Genomic DNA, 19533 nt, shown 5'->3' with positions numbered 1-19533 from the left:
GACTAAACCCCATAATGCATTTCACAATTGTAATTTCATAAGTTCCTAATAGAAACACTTTATAGTAAGGGCTTCCTTTTAAATAAAATAGAAATACAGACAGAGTTTGAGGAACTTGATAAAAATGTTCTCTTTTGGGTGGGTTTGGTCACAAATTGAGGTCATGAAGTCCCAGCGCATGAACGAGGGGCTAGTGTTTGGGAAGGACCAGGCTTGGCCTCCTCCTTCCATGGCACTACGCTCATCTCATCACCAAATTCGCATGTAACATTAGAATGTTGCAGCAAATGAGACTTTGCAAGTAAGCGCTTTACCTGCTCATAACCATGCAAACGGTCTGATCTCCCCCACAGCATGGTCTATGAAAACTACTGCATTAACATTTTTATTTTGTGTGTGAGAGCATGTCACAAAGCATGGGGCAGGCAGAGGGCAGCTTTCAGGGATCAGTTCTCTTCTCCCACCGCTGGGTCCCAGTTATCACACTGAGGTGCTGAGCCTGGCCCAGGTGCTGGGCCTTCCCAGTACCCAGCAGGGTCTAGATCCAACACTGTGCTGTGGCCCTGCAGCTCCAGCTTAAAGCCAGGGCCTCCTGTGTGCTGGCAAGAGGCTCTGCCACAGAGCCACTCTCAGCCCTTTAACATGTTTCTAATGTACACCATCACTTCCAAGCCAACTGTGCAAACTGTCAACACCATCAATACACACGCTCATAGAGCGCTCCACAGAAGAGCACTGTGCTACATGGGGACTGTACCTGGTGCAGCCGTGAAACTAGAAGATGGTGCTGGTGTGATTGTCCCAAAAGTAAAGGTCCTGATGAGTAGAAACGACAAGTTAGAAAGGAACAAACCTAAGACATAATGCACCTTTAATATTCTTCCTTATAATACAGAATCCGCCCTTGAAGAAGTCACATCTGGTGATCAGCAACAGCGGAGTTAAAATACCCATCCTGGAGGTGGTAAAGCCACCCCAGCACCTCGGAGCAGGGCTGACACTGTAGAGAGGAGGAGGAAGGGGCAGCAGCAGGAAGGCTTTGGCTGGACGGCTGGGCTTTACAGGAGGCCCGAGGAGAGACTTATTCTAAGAAAAGTGAAGTTGCAGCAGTAAAACCACACTAAGAATGTGCAGGAAAGACACTGGGGCTGACACTTGCCTAGTGAATGGAAGGGGAGCCAGGCAAGGCAGCAGCAGGCAGAACAGGGACTCTGCTGTGCAGAGCACGCAGCAGGAGTGTATAGCAACAGACTGCAACCTGCAGCAAGATGAGCATTTTCAACTAAGTAACTCTAAAGCATGGGGTGCCCACCTATGGAGTACAGCAGATATCGGCTGCAGTCAGGATTTGTCATTTAGTACTACCATCCTCAAATGGACAAGGACCCCCTAAGGATATGCTGCACATTTTTTGTAACATTAAAAAGCAAAAACCTAGGGCTGGAGAGATAGCTCAGAGGTTAAGAGCGCTGTCTGCTCTTCCAGAAGTCCTGAGTTCAATTCCCAGCAACCACATGGTGGCTCACAACCATCTGTAATGAGATCTGGTGCCCTCTTCTGGTGTGCAGGTGTACATGCAGGCAGAGAACTCATACATAAAATAAAATAAAATAAAATAAATAAGTAAAGTTTGAGGCCAGCCTGGGCTACAAAGTGAGTTCCAGGGCAGCCACAACTGTTACACAGAGAAACCCTGTCTCAAAAAATAGGGGGAAAAAAAAAGTGGTACACGCCTTTAATCCCAGCACTTGGGGAGGCAGAGGCAGACAGATCCCTGTGAGTTCAAGGCCAGCCTGGTCTACAAAGTGAGTTTAGGACAGCCAAGGCTACATAGAGAAGCCCTGTCTCAAAAAACCAAAACCAACCAAACAAACCAAAGAAAAGAAAAGAAAGAAAAAACAAAAGAAAGAAAAAGTTTTTTTTTATTGGCTGGCCTCAACCTTGGCAAAGAAATGTTATCAAATAGACAGGCCATTGGCTCTCTGACCCAAATCTTTCCAGCTTTCTTTACAAAATAGGAGAACGCTATCACTTTAGAGATGAGGATGCGTTATTATTCTATTTGTAAAGGACACAGTAATCCTTGGCCTTGACCTACTTTTTTAAAGTTTGCTTCAGTTATCCCTGAGAAGTATGATGTAATGACTTACAACAACAGAAAACATTCTTCTGAGTGGTGTTAGGAATGAAGTGGGCAGTGGAGGCACCAGCGCTTTCCCAACAGGAGCACCACAAAAGTGGGCGCTCTCAGTCCTCAGTGAGTAAACGATCAGGGTTAGAAAAGTCTTTCTGTTTCATCAACCTGATTCTCAAATCTAGACCTGTGGCTGTCACTGCCTCTTAAAACAGAATCCGCCTTGCTGGTGGGTTATCTTACCAGCCTTGGGAGGCAGAGACAGGCAGTTCAGGAGTTTAAGGCCACCCTTGGCTACACAGCAGACTGAGGACCGCCCCCCCACCCCCCACTACTGTCTTTCACTGCATTCTCTGTACAGGTGAGTGCGGCCAGACCATTCCAGAGCCATGCTGACCAACCACTAAACGGTGTGATACACCAGACATATTCTCTACCAGAAAACCATGAAGGTTAGGCTGAAAAACAGAGCAAATATGATAATAAGCGTGAACCACAAAGGAAAAACAGATTCATATGCAAACAGTCAACAATTGCCACTGTCTGCAGATGGACCGCCACACAGCGAAGGGCTTGTGTGGATGTGGCTGATGGAGATTTAGCACAACACAAGTTTACCAACTGACCCTGATGGAGCAAATGAGAAAGGCTTGTTGAGCTGCCCCACAGCCGAGGGAGCCGAGGCCACAGCTGATTCTGTCTTGGCTGTCCCTGGACCTGAAAAGGACAAAATAAGGACATTGTGAGAGCCAGTAAGGAGTGCTTAATTCCCCACAGTTTGGCCTCTGTGCTGTTGCTCAGAGCCATAGCCCCAGTTTTAGGAACCTCCTGTGGGTCCTGTGACAAGCCTCAGGCCAAGGGGAGCTGGCATTGCACCTGCCTTGTGCTCAAGGTCTCCCAGTCTTGCTGTTTGGTTCTGTCACTGTTGAAGCCAAATCAAGGCATGCAACCTCTCCTTTCTTTCTTTCCTTTTCCTTTCTTTCTACATTTTACATTTTATAGTAGCCTTGGTTAACCTGGGGCAGGGCAGATAGTAATCTCCTAAAGTACATCCCACACTGGGACAGGTATCCCATACCCTGCTCCAACCCTCTCCTTTCATATAAGATAAGCAGATGTGCATTTCTGAGCACAAGCCACTTAGACCTAGTTATCTTCACATTTCTGCTTTTTCCACATCTTTCTTTTTTTTTTAATTCAACAAATACCAGTTTTGCTTTTTCTTAGCTACAGAGATAACAGACACTTGCAACATAGGAGTGCTCTAGAAGTAGACACTAAGGGAAGTGGTCATGAGCCCCCTGTTAAGCTTCATTCAACACTGAAAGGCAATGTGGGTTGTAGACACATGCTCAGTGCAGCCTTGCCCATCACTGTGAAATGTAAGAGGCGTCTGAATTGTCAGCAAGGTGCGGCTAAGATGGAGTCCTGGGCAGCAGCCATATCATGAAAACAAGTTAAGGGGAATCTGCCAGGAAAAGGAATGGGGCTGCAAGGTGGGGAAACACAAAAGCACACACAGGAAACACCTACTGGTGGGCTGGTGAGGTGGCTCAGCAGGTAAAGGCACTTGCCAAGACTGAAAACCTGAGCTGGATCCCTGGGGCCCACATGGTGAAAGGAGGGAAACCTCTGCTAGAAGAAGCTGTCCTGACATCTGCAAGAACACTCTGGATGCCCCCTTCCACTAAGGGACACAACAGTAAAAACAACAGACAAAGAATGTGGTAACCTCAAGAAAGATACATACAGTTCTTTGTTTTTCAAGCAAGGTTTCTCTGTGTAACAGATCCCAGGCTGTTCTAGAACTCGCTCTGTAGACCAGGCTGGCCTCCTACTCACAGAGACTGGCCAGCCTCTGCCTCCCAAGTGCAGGGAATAAGGCGCCACCACCACCCAGCGACAACAAAGTATTTCTACTACTGATGAGTTATTCTACAGGTTTCAGAAATCCACATGCAAACGGAGAGGGAGGGAGGAAGAAGAGGGAGAGGGGAAAGAGGAGGGGGAAGGATAGAGAGAGCGTGCGTGAGTAAGAGCAAGCTTGGGAAGTTGAGGCAGGAGGATTACTAGGAGCTCAAAGGCCAGGCCAGCTTGAGTATAGTGAGCTTCAGGTTAGCCTGAGTTACCATTCTATTTATCTCAAATAAAGAGAAAGGTTTCTGCAAACACACGCAGGGTTTTCAGGGGCATTGCCAGCCTAAGAGAGAAAAGGGCTTCTCTAAGCCTTGATCATGTGCAGGTGAGGGCCCTCAGCGGACAGGGACGGGTGAGCGCCAATGCAAGCCACACTGCTACCCGAGACAGGCCTGATGTACAGGCCTTAGGTCTCCTCCTGTCTAACTTCTAAGTGGAACAAGGGCCTGCAACAAAGTCCTTCAGAGAACTAAGATACATGCTCTTTGGAAACTTTTTCAGAACCCTGACCAGAAACAGAGACAAATGGGTTTTAATCCTAAATGAGTCAAAAGCCTCTGCTGAATCCACTAATCTTGTCCTGGCCTATGTAAAAGTGTTCTGGGTGTGCACAAGGAACACTTTGGTTTGTTTTCTTGGCTTTTTTTTTTTTTTTAAAGACAGGGTTTCTCTGTGAAGTCCTGGCTGTCTTGGAACTCAAGCGCTACCACACCTGGAACGAGGAACAATTTGAGCTGCAGATCACAAGGCTATGGAGGATAGAGAGAGGAAGTGGCCACTATGAAAAGTGGGCTGCTGCCAGGTGGTGGTGGTGCATGCCTTTAATCCCAGCACTTGGGAGGCAGAGGCAGGTGGATCGCTGTGAGTTCGAGGCCAGCCTGGTCTACAATGTGAGTCTAGGACAGTCAAGGCTACACAGAGAAACCCTGTCTTGAAAAACAAAACAAACAACCTCCCCCCCAAAAAAACAACAAAAAGTGGGCTAAAAAAAAAAAGTGGGCTGCTGTGTGACACTCAGTCTCTTACAGAATGTGCTTGCGAATGTGAGTGTGAAGTACAGCTCGAATGTGGGGTTGAGAAATACAGAACTAAGTCAGCAAAGGCTGTTCAAGTGGAGGCCGTGGGTGCCCCACCAGGTGGCTACAGGAGGAGATCAACAGCAGACAGAGAACGATGCTCATGACAACTAGAAGCTTCCAGTGGTTAGGAATGGGGAAACAATGGATCCTTAGTGACTGTGTCACACTTGACAGGGTCCTGGCCATGCCAAGGACCCATGCCTCAGCTCCAAAGGGAAATGGCAAAGCTTTCTCTCCTCATCGAAGTGAGTGTTGGTAGTGTGTACACAAAATGCGCACTGCAGCTTTTACCCACATCCTCTCTTACAGCCTGGATACTGCTCCCACAGACTGCTAAGCCTGCCTCCTTGTTTAGCTGTATGTAATAAGCCTGCCTCCCCCTTTCAACTGTATATAGTAAACTTGCTGAGCTTCCAGGACGCTGTAGCTAGTCCACTGATCCCAGTTTTCCCGTGTGCCTGTGTTTGTTTTCTCTCATTCCCTTGCAGCCTGATCGGGTCATTCCCCACAGTACGAACCTTGACACTTAGGCAGTTAGTATTATACTATGGACAAAACACTTGCAGTTACTATAAAAACTAACTTAATTAAAAATATCTAGGCTTGAGTTAGTTAGCACGTCTGTGAAGCTATAAAACCATGCATCATTAGGTTACTTAATGAGACCTTACACTGTAACACATGTTGTATTTCCTATATCTTACTGGCTTTGGAATGGTCACTGTGAAAGGGCTGGGGATGTAGCTGGGTTGGAAGGGCACGCAGAAAGCCCTGTGCCATGGCAGATGTACACAACTTAGTGCTGGGGAGGCAAGGCAGGCAAGATCACCATCCTTGGTTACACACATGTCGTGCCTGAGCTACATGAGATGCCCTCCCCCAACGGGGGGGTGGGAGTGGGGGAAGAAAGGAAGTGAAGAGAGTGATGGAAAGCAAGGGAAAGGAGAGGGTAAGAGGGGGAAATGGAGAGAGGAAAGGAAAGAAAGAATAATTTACCTGCCAGGGTGTTAAGAACCGCTCCCTTTTGAGAAGAGGGAATTGTATTCAACTGTCCAACATGCTTTTTTTAGAAGACGAACATCAAAAGTTTTCTCTGAGTCTCAAGTCTAAACTTCTGGTTAAAGGGCTTATCAATGTCCTCACAACTCCTCATAGCCGAGGCCCTTGGATATGACAACTGTTCTTGCCTTCCTGCCTAGTATCTCTGTGATCCGCACAAGGAACCACCACCACCACCAGCAGCAGCAGCAGCATCTCTCGTCTCCATTCTCATGAAAGGGACATGTGGACTCACCTGCAGCTTTATCACCAGATGACAACTGACAGGTTGCTGGTGTGGGTCCTGGTAGCTTGAAGGAATTTATCAGAGACCCCTGTACAGAACACAACAAAACATCAATGTTAAACTGCTAACCACACTTGGAATAAATGAATAAAATCGAAATGCAAAAACATAAACTAAGCAAGCACACATATTTCAGTTCAGCATAATTACCCCAAAAAAAGGAAAGGAAAAGTAATAAAATGTTCTAAGTTGAGTGCCTGTAACATCACACTGGACACATCTGTGTGGCTCACGGCCGACTTCCCAGTGCCTAGTGCAGTGTCTGGCACACAAATGGCACTTGAAGACATGGCAGAGGAATGAATGGGCAAACGGGGGAAACCGGCCACAATTAGTGAATTTCCGATGAAGTGAGCAGGAAGACTGCCTGGGCTCTGCACCTGCAGCAGCACCTGCCCTCCCTCACCTGTCAGGGGTCCTCCATGAACAACAGAGGCACACTGAGGCACAGGGTGGTGTTGGGAACCCACAGTGGGCAGCTGAAGGCGCACTCCAAACTCTGGTTTCAAGTGCAACCGAAAGCTGCTCATCTCCAAGGCAGATGTGAGAGAAACCGCGACTGCTGGGAAAACTCCACGGCAGCTTGCTGTCTCTTCTAGCTGCCTCCCAATCTTTCCCCACATTTTTCTCCATTATTTTCTTCTGCACTGTTTAACTTACTATCAGTCAAAACTCAAAGCTAGACACAACATCACTGAAAGTGTGGAAACTCTGAAAGGCAGAGTTGCAGGAGTAAGGCACTCTGAACCCAACACTCATCTCAACAATGCCGAGGGAGAAGCAAAGGGCAGGCCTTGGATCCCAGCTGATCCCAACCACTTACTGACTGGCCTAGGCCATATGACTCACCTGACCTCGGCCGCCTAAAAGGAACGTATCTGAACACCCACTGTACTAGTCAGCTGCACGGGCTGACTGAGATAACATTAAGTTAAAAAAACAAGACAAACTGCAATCTAAGCATCGCACCCAAAAGCGTTCTCATAGCACATGTCTAAGATGACCAGTGCAGAAGGCCCACGGCCCACAAAGACAGGCTCAGGCCCCAACTCACACCTCCAGCTAATCATGTCAAGACTGACATGAACTATGGGAAAGACTTGTAAGAATCACATTCATAGCCGGGCGTGGTGGTACACGCCTACAATTCCAGCACTCGGGAAGCAGAGGCAGGTAGATCTCTGTGAGTTCAAGGCCAGCCTGGTCTACAAAGTGAGTCCAGGACTGCCAAGGCTACACAGAGAGACCCTGTCTCGAAAAACCAAAAAAAAAAAAAAAAAAAAGAATCACATTCATTTAAATGAAGACAAGTTATGAAATATCTTTAGTTGCAGAGACATACAGCATAGCTGCTAAAGAACACACACGTTACCTGCTTGGCTTGGCTGGCAGGCACCGGAGCCAACACGGCATGGGGGGGTTTGGCTGTTGAGTGTGGCCCCAAAGAACTGAAAGACACACAGAGCGTTCGCTCAGAGGCAGTGACAGGGCAAACATGTTCTTCCTCAAGCCAGTTCCTGCTCAATAGATAAAACAAAACAAAACAAAACAAAACAACAAAAAAAAACAGACTCACTGGGCATTTTGTTGAAGAACTAGTTTTAAATGAAACCTGGATTTTCAATCATATAAAATTCAAACCAGAGCCAGGCGTGGTGGTGCACACCTGTAAACCCAGCACTTGGGAGGCAGAGGCAGGAGGATTTCAGTGAGCTCGAGGCCAGCCTGATCTACAGAGTGAGTTCTCGGACAGCCAAGGCTACACAGAGAAACCATGTCTCAGAAAAAGTTTTTTTCTTTTGTGTCTGAAAGAAGGAAGCTCACAGCTCATTGAAGAACATCAGCAGACAGCTTACTCCTTACAGCCCAGCTAAATTCTCTGTGGAACAACAGACACTTCCTAGACTTAATTAGACTGAAGAAGAAAACCAGGCTCATTTTCAGTGAAACAAAGCCCCCATGATGATTCTGCCAGAGCAAAAGATGCAAAAGAGCCCATGAGACAGTCCACCAGGCAGGCCTCAGGTGCTGCGCCTGCCCTCCTCCAACACAGAGAAAGAATGTGCTGGCAAGACTGCAGGGACCCGAGGTCCCGGGGTGCATTCAGCCAACTTGCCGACAGACACAGTTTCAGCTCAGGGAACCACAAGGGAAACAAACCTCTTTATGTAAAACCAAAAATGAACATTAAAAAAGAGCATTTTATCCAAAATCTTGGAAAAGTGTTTACTTAAAATTTAGTGACACCATGATGGTACATGAAATCATGACAGCATAGCTGCACACAGTTACTGTTCTATTTACTTGTGACTATGCTACATGTCTCCTGGGCATCCTGAATCCCCAAACACAGAACCAGGAGACACAGGACCAGCTCACTTCACCTCGTGACACCTCTGTAGAGAAATGCTGTTTGGTACAAGCAGCCAATAACCGTACCCATACACCAGCTCCAAGAAATCCCTACCACAACTAAAAGGGGCAGAGAGCAAAGCCCAGTGCACTTCCAAATGGATGCGCTCAAAGGACTGTGCAGGGACACAGGCCGACGGAGGAAGCCACGGGCTAGAAATGTTCATGAGAATATTTGGGAAAGCCAGGCTCAGAATTACCATATTTTGGGTAACAGGAGGAACCTGAAATAGATCGGACACCACTTGTATACTCGGTCCTCCAAACCAACAACTGGGCTAGAGAGTGGGCTCAGCGGCTAAGAGGACTTGCAGGGGACCCAGATGATAATCATCTCCAACTCCAATTCTAGGGAACCAATGCCCTCTTGTGGCCTATACTGGCACCAGGCACACACATGATATATACACATACACAGGCTTGCAAAACACATGCATGTGCATACATGTGTACACACACACACACACACACACACACACACACACACACACACACACCTAAAAAAGAAAGTAACTATCACAGGAGCACAACAGAAATGGCACAATCAAAATCAGAGCTTCTGTGGAGTTCCAGGGCGTCCCAAGCCCCAAACCCCACACCCCTAAAAAAGAAAGTGACTATCACAGGAGCACAACAGAAATGGCACAATCAAAATCAGAGCTGCTGTGGCGTTCATCCCAAGCCCTTCCTCAGCGGTAGTGAGTGTTCTGCCCACTGCTGGGAAAGGGTGAAAACATGACTCATTCTTTCACCTATTTCAACATGGGACATGTATCAAATGCGAGCTATGTCTTCTTTTAGAGAATCTTAATTATCGGTATGTATCTTTTAATAAATACTCATATGTGACAGGGCAGAACCAAAGCACAAGCTAATGAATTATGTAATGAATGATGAAATTTTTAGTATTCCTTTAAAAGTGAGGCAAGTAAAGAAGACAGCTTGGGGGAGATGAGGGAAGGAAGGCAGGACCAGAAGATGACGAGAGAGGGGGCTACAATTGGGATGTAAAGTGAACAAAGTTAAAAAAAAAAAAAAAGAAAGAAAAGAAAAAAAAAAAGATGGCTTATCAGGAAAATAAGAAACAACAACAAAGGCCGGGCATGGTGGCACAGGCCTTTAATCCCAGCACTCAGGAGGCAGAGGCAGGCGGATCTACAAAGCGAGTCCAGGACAGCCAGGGATATACAGAGAAACCTTGTCTCAAAAAAACAACAAAACAAAACAACAACAACAACAACAACAACAAACAAACGGGGTGGGGTGGGAGGAAGAAACTAATGAAAATGTTAATTTATCTATTTATTGGGTGTTTTTAGAGGAAAGGTGTAGCCCTGGCTGGCTGTCTCTGCGCTAGCTATGTAGACCAGGCTGGCCTCAACGTCTGAAATCAGCTTGCCTCTGCATGTTGTGTGCCACCATGCCCTGTACATGTCACTTTTATTTAGTACTGAGACTCTCAACCTGTGGGTCACAATCCCTTTGGGGGGGTGGTCAAATGACCCTTTCCCAGAGGTCACCTAAGACCATTAGAAAACATAGATATTTACATTGTGATTCATAACAGCAGCAAAATTACACTTATAAAGTAGCAAATATATATATATATATATATATATATATCCCTGCCCCCCCAAGACAGGGTTTCTCTGTGTAGCCTTGGCTATATCCTAGAACTCTCTTTGTAGACCAGGCTATCCTTGAACTCACAGAAATCCACCTGCCTCTGCCTCCTGGAGTGCTGGGATTAAAGGTCGGCAACAAAAATAAATTTATGGCTGGGTGACTATAACATGAGAAACTGTATTAAAGGGTCACAGCATTAGGAAGGTTGAGAACCACTTAAGATTTAATAAAGTCCAAACCTACTGAGGCATTTCTGAAGCCTGCACATGGAGACACACCTATCAGCTACTACTCTCCCTTTTGTTTGAAGACACAGTGCTGCCCAGAAGTCTCTTAAATGGGAGTGTAGTTTCTCCTGTGACAGAAGCAGGTGGATCTCTGTAAGTTCAAGGCCACAATGAGACTCTGTTTCAAAAACAAATAAGTGAAAAAAAAGGTAATTTAAAAAATCCATTTACAGTGGGAGGTGGTGGCACACGCCTTTAATCCCAGCACTCGGGAGACAGAGGTAGGTGGATCGCTGTGAGTTCGAGGCTAACCTGGCCTACAAAGTTAGTCCAGGACAGTCAAGGCTACACAGAGAAATCCTGTTTCAAAAAAAAAAAAATCTACTTACAAGATAGCTATCTGTTTATAAGAATGCACCATAGGGTATGAGGCAGGCAAAAATAAAACGCATAGCAAGAGCACAAAGGAGGAGGGGGAAACAGACCGTGGTGCTGTGCTGCATTGCCCTCTACAGTGCTATCACCTGATGACAGTCTGTGCCAATTAAACTGTGCACTCTACAGCCTAACGGAGTTATCATCAATGAGCCAACGAAAGACTGAGCAGTATACAAATGCTAAAACACAGCGTGTGAGAGGATCTTAGAAGCTGCCGGGAACAAGTCTTTTCTTGCCATGAGTTTAGAAAAAGAAAAAATACACCAAATCATCAAAACCAATAACCACAAACCAAGTTAGAAAATCACAAGAGCATGGCTGGCTGTGGTGGCGCACACCTTTAATCCCAGCACTCGGGAGGCAGAGGCAGGCGGATGACTGAGTTCGAGGCCAGCCTGGTCTACAAAGCGAGTCCAGGACAGCCAAGGCTTCACAGAGAGACCCTGTCTCAAAAAACCAAAAAACCAAAAAACAACCAAACAAAAAAAACCCACCCACCCCACCCCCCCCCCACCCCCCCACCCACCCCCCCCCCCCCAAAAAAAAGGAAAGCACAAGAGCAAACACAAACTGCGGCTGGGAGTGCAGACATGAGTAAATAGCACCGTAGGGTTGAGGCAAGCCTGGGCTACCTACATAGTATGTTGTAAGATAGCCAGCCAGACTTTGTAGAGAGGCTGTCTCAAAAAAAAGGAGGAGGAGGAGAAGGAGAAGGAAGAGGAAAAAGGAGGAGGAGGAGAAGGAGAAGGAAGAGGAAAAGGGGGGAGGAGGAGAAGGAGAAGGAAGAGGAAAAGGGGGGGAGGAGGAGAAGGAGAAGGGGGAAGAGGAAAAAGGAGGAGGAGGAGAAGGAGAAGGAAGAGGAAAAGGGGGAGGAGGAGAAGGAGAAGGAAGAGGAAAAAGGAGGAGGAGGAGAAGGAGAAGGAAGAGGAAAAAGGAGGAGGAGGAGAAGGAGAAGGAAGAGGAAAAGGGGGGAGGAGGAGAAGGAGAAGGAAGAGGAAAAAGGAGGAGGAGGAGAAGGAGAAGGAAGAGGAAAAGGGGGGAGGAGGAGAAGGAGAAGGGAAGAGGAAAAAGGAGGAGGAGGAGAAGGAGAAGGAAGAGGAAAAAGGAGGAGGAGGAGAAGGAGAAGGAAGAGGAAAAGGGGGGAGGAGGAGAAGGAGAAGGAAGAGGAAAAGGGGGGAGGAGGAGAAGGAGAAGGAAGAGGAAAAGGGGGGAGGAGGAGAAGGAGAAGGAAGAGGAAAAGGGGGGAGGAGGAGAAGGAGAAGGAAGAGGAAAAGGGGGGAGGAGGAGAAGGAGAAGGAAGAGGAAAAAGGAGGAGGAGGAGAAGGAGAAGGAAGAGGAAAAGGGGGAGGAGGAGAAGGAGAAGGAAGAGGAAAAAGGAGGAGGAGGAGAAGGAGAAGGAAGAGGAAAAAGGAGGAGGAGGAGAAGGAGAAGGAAGAGGAAAAGGGGGGAGGAGGAGAAGGAGAAGGAAGAGGAAAAAGGAGGAGGAGGAGAAGGAGAAGGAAGAGGAAAAAGGGGGGAGGAGGAGAAGGAGAAGGAAGAGGAAAAAGGAGGAGGAGGAGAAGGAGAAGGAAGAGGAAAAGGGGGGAGGAGGAGAAGGAGAAGGAAGAGGAAAAGGGGGGAGGAGGAGAAGGAGAAGGAAGAGGAAAAAGGAGGAGGAGGAGAAGGAGAAGGAAGAGGAAAAAGGGGGGAGGAGGAGAAGGAGAAGGAAGAGGAAAAAGGAGGAGGAGGAGAAGGAGAAGGAAGAGGAAAAAGGAGGAGGAGGAGAAGGAGAAGGAAGAGGAAAAGGGGGGAGGAGGAGAAGGAGAAGGAAGAGGAAAAGGGGGGAGGAGGAGAAGGAGAAGGAAGAGGAAAAGGGGGGAGGAGGAGAAGGAGAAGGAAGAGGAAAAGGGGGGAGGAGGAGAAGGAGAAGGAAGAGGAAAAGGGGGGAGGAGGAGAAGGAGAAGGAAGAGGAAAAGGGGGGAGGAGGAGAAGGAGAAGGAAGAGGAAAAGGGGGGAGGAGGAGAAGGAGAAGGAAGAGGAAAAGGGGGGAGGAGGAGAAGGAGAAGGGGAAGAGGAAAAAGGAGGAGGAGGAGAAGGAGAAGGAAGAGGAAAAGGGGGGAGGAGGAGAAGGAGAAGGAAGAGGAAAAGGGGGGAGGAGGAGAAGGAGAAGGAAGAGGAAAAGGGGGGAGGAGGAGAAGGAGAAGGAAGAGGAAAAGGGGGGAGGAGGAGAAGGAGAAGGAAGAGGAAAAGGGGGGAGGAGGAGAAGGAGAAGGAAGAGGAAAAGGGGGGAGGAGGAGAAGGAGAAGGGGGAAGAGGAAAAAGGAGGAGGAGGAGAAGGAGAAGGAAGAGGAAAAGGGGGGAGGAGGAGAAGGAGAAGGAAGAGGAAAAGGGGGGAGGAGGAGAAGGAGAAGGGGGAAGAGGAAAAAGGAGGAGGAGGAGGAGGAGAAGGGGGAAGAGGAAGAGGAGGAAGAGGGGAAGAAGAAGGAAAAGAAGGAAGGAGGAGGGGGAGGAGGAGGAGGAAGAAAGCAATATATGCAGAAGGTTGACCCAACAATGTATTTCCCCTCTCCCCCATTCCCGTTCCTCTTTTCTTTCTGAGACAATTCTGCTATATATAGCCCAGGCAGGGCTGGAGAGATGGCTCAGAGGTTAAGAGCATTGTCTGCTCTTCCAAAGGTCCTGAGTTCAATTCCCAGCAACCACATGGGAATGTGATCTAATGCCCTCTTCTGGTGTTCAGGTGTACATGCAGGCAGAACAGTGTATAAATAATAAGTAAATCTTAAAAAAAAATATGTGTGTGTGTGTGTGTGTGTGTGTGTGTGTGTGTGTGTGTATAAAATCCCAGGCATTCTTCCTGCCTTGGCCTCTTCAATGCTGACTGATAAGTATGTCTCACTATACCCAGCACTCTTTCCAGCAGTTAGATTTGGATAAGCCAAAGTTTCAGGAAGAGTAACTAGCTAACCTGTTTCAGTAGCAAAAGGTTTCTCAACAATACTGAGTTATTCAGAACCAGACACCAAAACGATCAGAAGCATGAGCAGTGCCTGGAGTTTGGGAGGACAGCAATAACACAGTGGAAGGTAAGCAAGAAATGCTCTGTTGCAAGACATCCTGGGATGGAAACCATAAAGGACTTCAGACTGAAGGCAGTTAGTGAGGTGCTCTTCATCTGCTCTGCTAAAACGCTCACGATCTCTAACTACAGGAAGCTCGGTCCGCAGCTCTCATGTGCAGCTGCAGCTGCAGCAGCAGCAGCAGCAGCAGCAGCAGCCCGACACAGAAAGTGCTCCACGGTGCCCTGAATCCATGTTATCTAGATGACTCTGAAAGACCGATCCTAGGGTAACATAGGCTGTGATAGTAGCCAGCATCATGCCTTTTTTTAAGGATTTATTTAAATTGAAGAGTAATAATTTTTTAATATTTGGAAGATAATTTTTATTTATGTGTGTGTGTGTGGGTACTCTCAGAGGTCAGAAGAGGAGGTCAGCTTCCAGGTAGTTGTGAGCTACCCGACACAGCCAGCCCCTAGATTAATATTATTAAGATAGATGCAGAAATTCTTAAAATGTTAGCACACTGAGTAGAATCATGTACTTAAAGGGCAGTTGGTCACTAACATTCAAAGACTAACCAACTGCTACAATGTCAAGATAAGGCTGGAGAGATGGCTCAGCCATTGAAGCCTAAGCTCACAACCAAAAATATAAGAACGCCAAGATAAGTAATTGGAAACGAGTCCTTCAGCCATCAGTGCTGGAATAAGCAGAGTGAGATGAGCCCTACCTTACACCATGGATCAGAGACTAAAGCAGTTATGTTAGACCTTACAACCCTTGAAGGGTTGGACATTAGCACTGCCATGCAGTGGAACAGCGGTAGCAGTAGGACTGACCATTGCTGCTGCAGGATTTGCAGGCCATTATGTTTCACAAGCTATGAAGGATGTAGAACCTCAAATAGTGCCCTGAAGTTCACCAAACTGTCTTCATTGATGGGTACCACAGAGGTAGGCTGAACCCAAAGCAAGCCTACAAAACAGAAGGTGTGAGTCCTACCGCCAGTAAAGGAGATAGAGACGCTCACTGAGGACTGATACTCTTAACCCACCAGACAAGGGAGGATGGATCTCCTTATACAGCAGCAAAATGAGTGAAGTAAAGACCTACTAGAGGGTCACGCTGAAAAAGTGAAATACGGGTATATGAATCTTAAGTCCATTTGTCTATGTATGAAAACAATTTTTTTTAATATAACAAAACAAAACAAAACAAAAATGCTTAAAAGGAAAACAGAAAGGTTCACTTTATGACCCAGGACTGGGCATCCTGTCCCAAGGGAGGTGGATGGCATCCAGAAGATGACACCCATGGCTGTCCTCTGGCTTCCAAATATGCCACTAAAGCACATTAAAAATACCAGCCCAGGTATTGTCTACCAGTGTGGCTCCTTGAGTTGCGCTGACCCCCCACTGGCCCCTGTTCCTCTCTGCTTCTCCTTACTCTGCCTACCAGAGACCTCCCGGTGCCACAGAAACCTGCCGACACGCCCCTGTTACAGACACTGCTACACAAGAACCACCCTTGGCTGTTCAGTCCTCACTCCTATGCTACCATCCTGGAGGGGGTGGGGTCTTTCCCCAGGCACCATGTTTACAATGGTTACTCAGTTCCCGCAAAGCCCCCTTGCTGACTAGACAAACATCTTTTTTACTACTACCTCTCTGTAACCCTAGGGTAACACCACACTCACAACAGATGCTCACCAGGAAGCTGCAGAAGCAAGTGACTGAGCGATACAGGAGTGTGAAGAGCTATGATTTGCTCCAGCTAAACAAGCAGAAAGGACAGCCTCACAACCACACAATAGAGAGGGGGCAGGAACACGCACGCTCATCCTGCAATAATGTGTGTGGTATCACTTAAGAACAGTTAAGTGCAAAATTAGTCCACTGCATAGAAGACCCTGAAAGTCAGTCATTTTGCAGTGATCTGCCCCATGAGGAAGGTGGTAAGTATCAACTTTCATTTATGAACTGTTTTCAAGTTTACCAACTGATTATTTAAAAGGGCTCGTGAGAGGTCAAGCCTGATGACCTGAGTTTGACTGCTGGGACCCACGGGGTAAAGGAGAACTAACTCTCAGCTGCCTTTCTGATCTCTACGTGTGCCTTGGTTCATTTGTGCACATGAATGTAAACAGACATAATTAAAAACAATTGCAAAGCTTAAAAATGAAAAAAAAAAAAAAAAACACAACAAAACTGATGCCAGGTGGTGGTGGCACACGCCTTTAATCCCAGCACTTGGGAGGCAGAGGCAGGCAGATCTCTGTGAGTTCGAGGCCAGCCTGGTCTACAGAGTTCCAGGACAGCTAGAGCTGTTACAGAGAAACCCTGTCTGGAAAAACCAAAAAAAAGAAAAGAAAAAAACTGTTTCAGATACTGAGTGCGTAAGTTCAGTAACTGTATCAGAATTCAGCTTTGAGGAGAAGAAAAAATGTTTTTGAGATTCCGATGGCCCAGTGTTAAGGAGCTCTTGCTGCTCCTGCAGAGGATGTGCGTTCAGTTGCCAGCACCCACACAGGACGGCTCACAAAGATACCCGTAATCCCACTTCCGGGGGTTCTGACCCTATCTTCTGGCCTCTACAGGCTCCTGCATGCACACAGCGCACATAAACACACGCAGGCACAACACACATACATGTAGAAAATAAAAGATGTAAAAACCGTCCTCCAATACTGTAGCTGTTTGTGTTGGAAAAGAGCAAAGCTAGGAGCCCTGCCATTAGGCAGGGCAGCATGAGAGGTGAGCTGAGCAGACAAAGGCGCTCACGCCCGGCTTTACACAACAGGAATCTGCTGTATTTCCGAACTCCAGCACACAGTTCTCTGAGGAGTTTACTGCAACCACAAATACCAGCCTTGGTCTGAATGGCATTTCAAAGCCAAGATGGCAAAGAGGACAAATTTTGTTTCCTGGCTATTGGTTTGACCCTGGATAATTATAAATTCTATGGCAGGCAGTGTCAGTAAATAGACCATCATGCAGACAGGCAGTCAGCAGACAGTATGGCAAGACCACTCAAGAAAATGAAAGCAGAGCCTTGGTAGGTAGGTCTGCCTCTGCTGTATCAACAGAGAACAGGAGTGAGGTGCCTGTACTTGCCACTGACTACCCATGGGCCCTAAAGATACTGGTTCCTGATGGTGCCCATTAAAGCAAAAGCAAAGTCTCTCGACTCTTGCAGACAGCACAAGGAGGCTACTTTCTCTAGAAGGAAAAGTGGCTCCAAACTGTGCAGTGAGCAGGGCATGAATAGTGCTGCTAAAAGAAGTGTGTATGCGTGTGTGTGCGTGCATGTGTGTGTTTTGGGGGTGAGAGTGGGGGGCTGGCACCTGTACCATGAGCCCTGGCAGACACTAAAGACAAGTGAGGTCTGGCAAGGATCTTGTCTAAATCAGCACAGAAGAGAAGCCAAGTTCTACAAGCAAAGTTACTTGCTTCTCAAATACTGTTTCTTCATGAGAAAGACAAGTACAACGTGGAGTTGAAATGCTGCAGAGAGGAAGTCAGGAAGGCACTGTCCTTCTCCACACCACAACCACCTATAAAGCGGTCAGCAGGACTTGAAATATCAATTTTGGAACCCTGAGAACGTTTAAAAAAAAAATGGGTACATCAAACTCCACAGCTGGGTTATAGTAGCTTTGCACCCAGAAAAGTATTCATAGACCACAGGCTGTGAGCTGCACTCTCTTAAACACCTAGTCATGGCTGCCCATCCCTCCACAGCTCAGGGCTCTGTAGGGAGAAAAGCTACACTGACAGCAGTGCTTCCCCAAGCACACTGCCTCCAGGACAGCAAACTGTGGGATGAGCACGCAGAGGCGCTGTACCTACCCCATGGCCACAGAAGGGGCTGCAGGGCTACTCTTCAGCTCCTGTACACTCACCACCTGAGGAACAGTCTTCAGAGTTGATTCGGTTAGAGTGCTCACAGCTGGGTAACAGGGAAGAGAGAACCACGTTAATTCCAGGGAAGGATCTAACAGCCTGGCTCTATAGACATGGGCCCTCAGGACGTGACCTCTGGCAGGCAGCAATCTCATATAAAAGAGCCCACTCAGCATGCAGTCAACAGAACATCTGGCCGACTGTGGACTCCACGCCATCTAATAAAACATTACATAGAGGGACAATTCCCTGGCCAGACTTCTGTGGCAGAACCGGATACCTGCTACACTCCTGGCTCATCTTGAAAGGAGTGGCAACACCCAGAGGATTAACAGCTTTCATCCAGGGCCAATGCCATTCATTCATCTGTCCTCCTTTTCCCATTTGGCTTATGACCTGCCAGGTTTGTGTAAGTGTGCAAATACAAAAGTTGCCTAAGTACAGCTTTTTTATCATGGCATCATGGCTTAGACAGACAGATGACACAGTGAATCAAGTGTGGAAAACAGAACTTGGAAAAGGATGTGGGAGGAAACCAAAAGGCCTGAGTTACAGAGGGGCACTAGGGACTAACACCTGACACTGGCCTTATTTATTTTAGCTCATCAACTTTATTACTACTTATTTTATTCTATTTCTTTGAGAAATGATCTCATTTGTAGCCCTGGCTATTCTGGAACTCACTCTGTAGACCAGGCTGGCCTCAAATTGAGAGATCTACCTGCCTCTGCCTCCCTAGTGCTGGAACTGAAGGTGTCACCACCAGTGCTAGCTTTTTTCTTCTTGTCTTACTGTTCCATCACACTTTATAACCCTTAATGACATTCTGTTATTAGCAACTGGAAAGGCCCGAGCAAAGCCCTTTGGTCTCCCCTCAGCAAGTCCCAGACAGCCTGTGGATGTGTGGTAACACTTACTCTCTTCTTCAGAGGAGGAGCTGGGAGAATGCTGCCCAAATTGCCCGGTTCACCTTAACATTTCAAAGTGCTTCCATTTAAACACTTGCTCCAGGAGACAGTGAGGGTCACAGTGCTTACTGCTGAGCACACCATCCTAAATCTTGACAGATCTTAACTTCATAATCTGCTGGACTAGGGACCTGACCATCTTTCCATCTGTCAGTGTAGTAGAGAGATTCTCAAGGAACTGTGTGCTCTCAAAGCTTAAATGAACCTTCAAGAGTTATCTTGTCATTAGTTTGTAGATCTATTTTAGGAAGGTTAAACTTGATTTACTGCTGTTTCATGGTTTTACTTTTCTTTTCAGACAGTGTTTTTCACTCTGTAGCCTAAGCAAGTTCAAAATACAGTCCAGACTGGCTGGGAACTCATGACAATCTGCTCACATCAGCCAAGTGCTAGTTAGTACTGCAGGCACGAGCCACTCCATATGGCTCATAATTCTTTTTCACT

General features: G+C 47.1%; 1 protein-coding gene across 7 annotated transcripts in view; it reads right to left on the bottom strand.

Moving 5' to 3' along the window:
* Positions 1-19533, bottom strand: part of NUP214 (nucleoporin 214) — an 85692-nt gene that overhangs the window by 26300 nt on the left and 39859 nt on the right. For 4 of the 7 annotated variants that reach the window (XM_084797866.1, XM_084797868.1, XM_084797867.1 and 1 more), the window contains exons 24-28: positions 18068-18167; positions 7848-7923; positions 6425-6503; positions 2761-2851; positions 758-816 (exon numbers count right to left, since the gene is read on the bottom strand). In XM_084797866.1, coding sequence (XP_084653992.1) covers positions 758-816; positions 2761-2851; positions 6425-6503; positions 7848-7923; positions 18068-18167 — 405 coding nt within the window. Of the gene's footprint in view, positions 1-757; positions 817-2760; positions 2852-6424; positions 6504-7847; positions 7993-18067; positions 18168-19533 lie in introns of all 7 variants that reach the window. The other 3 variants (XM_084797863.1, XM_084797865.1, XM_084797864.1) reach the window with 1 other exon arrangement.

The sequence above is a fragment of the Acomys minous genome (assembly GCF_964271855.1).
Source record: "Acomys minous genome assembly, chromosome: 10".
Classification (NCBI taxonomy): domain Eukaryota; kingdom Metazoa; phylum Chordata; class Mammalia; order Rodentia; family Muridae; genus Acomys; species Acomys minous.
The sequence above is the reverse complement of the archived record's forward strand: the minus strand, read 5'-3'. Positions and strand labels throughout refer to the sequence as shown.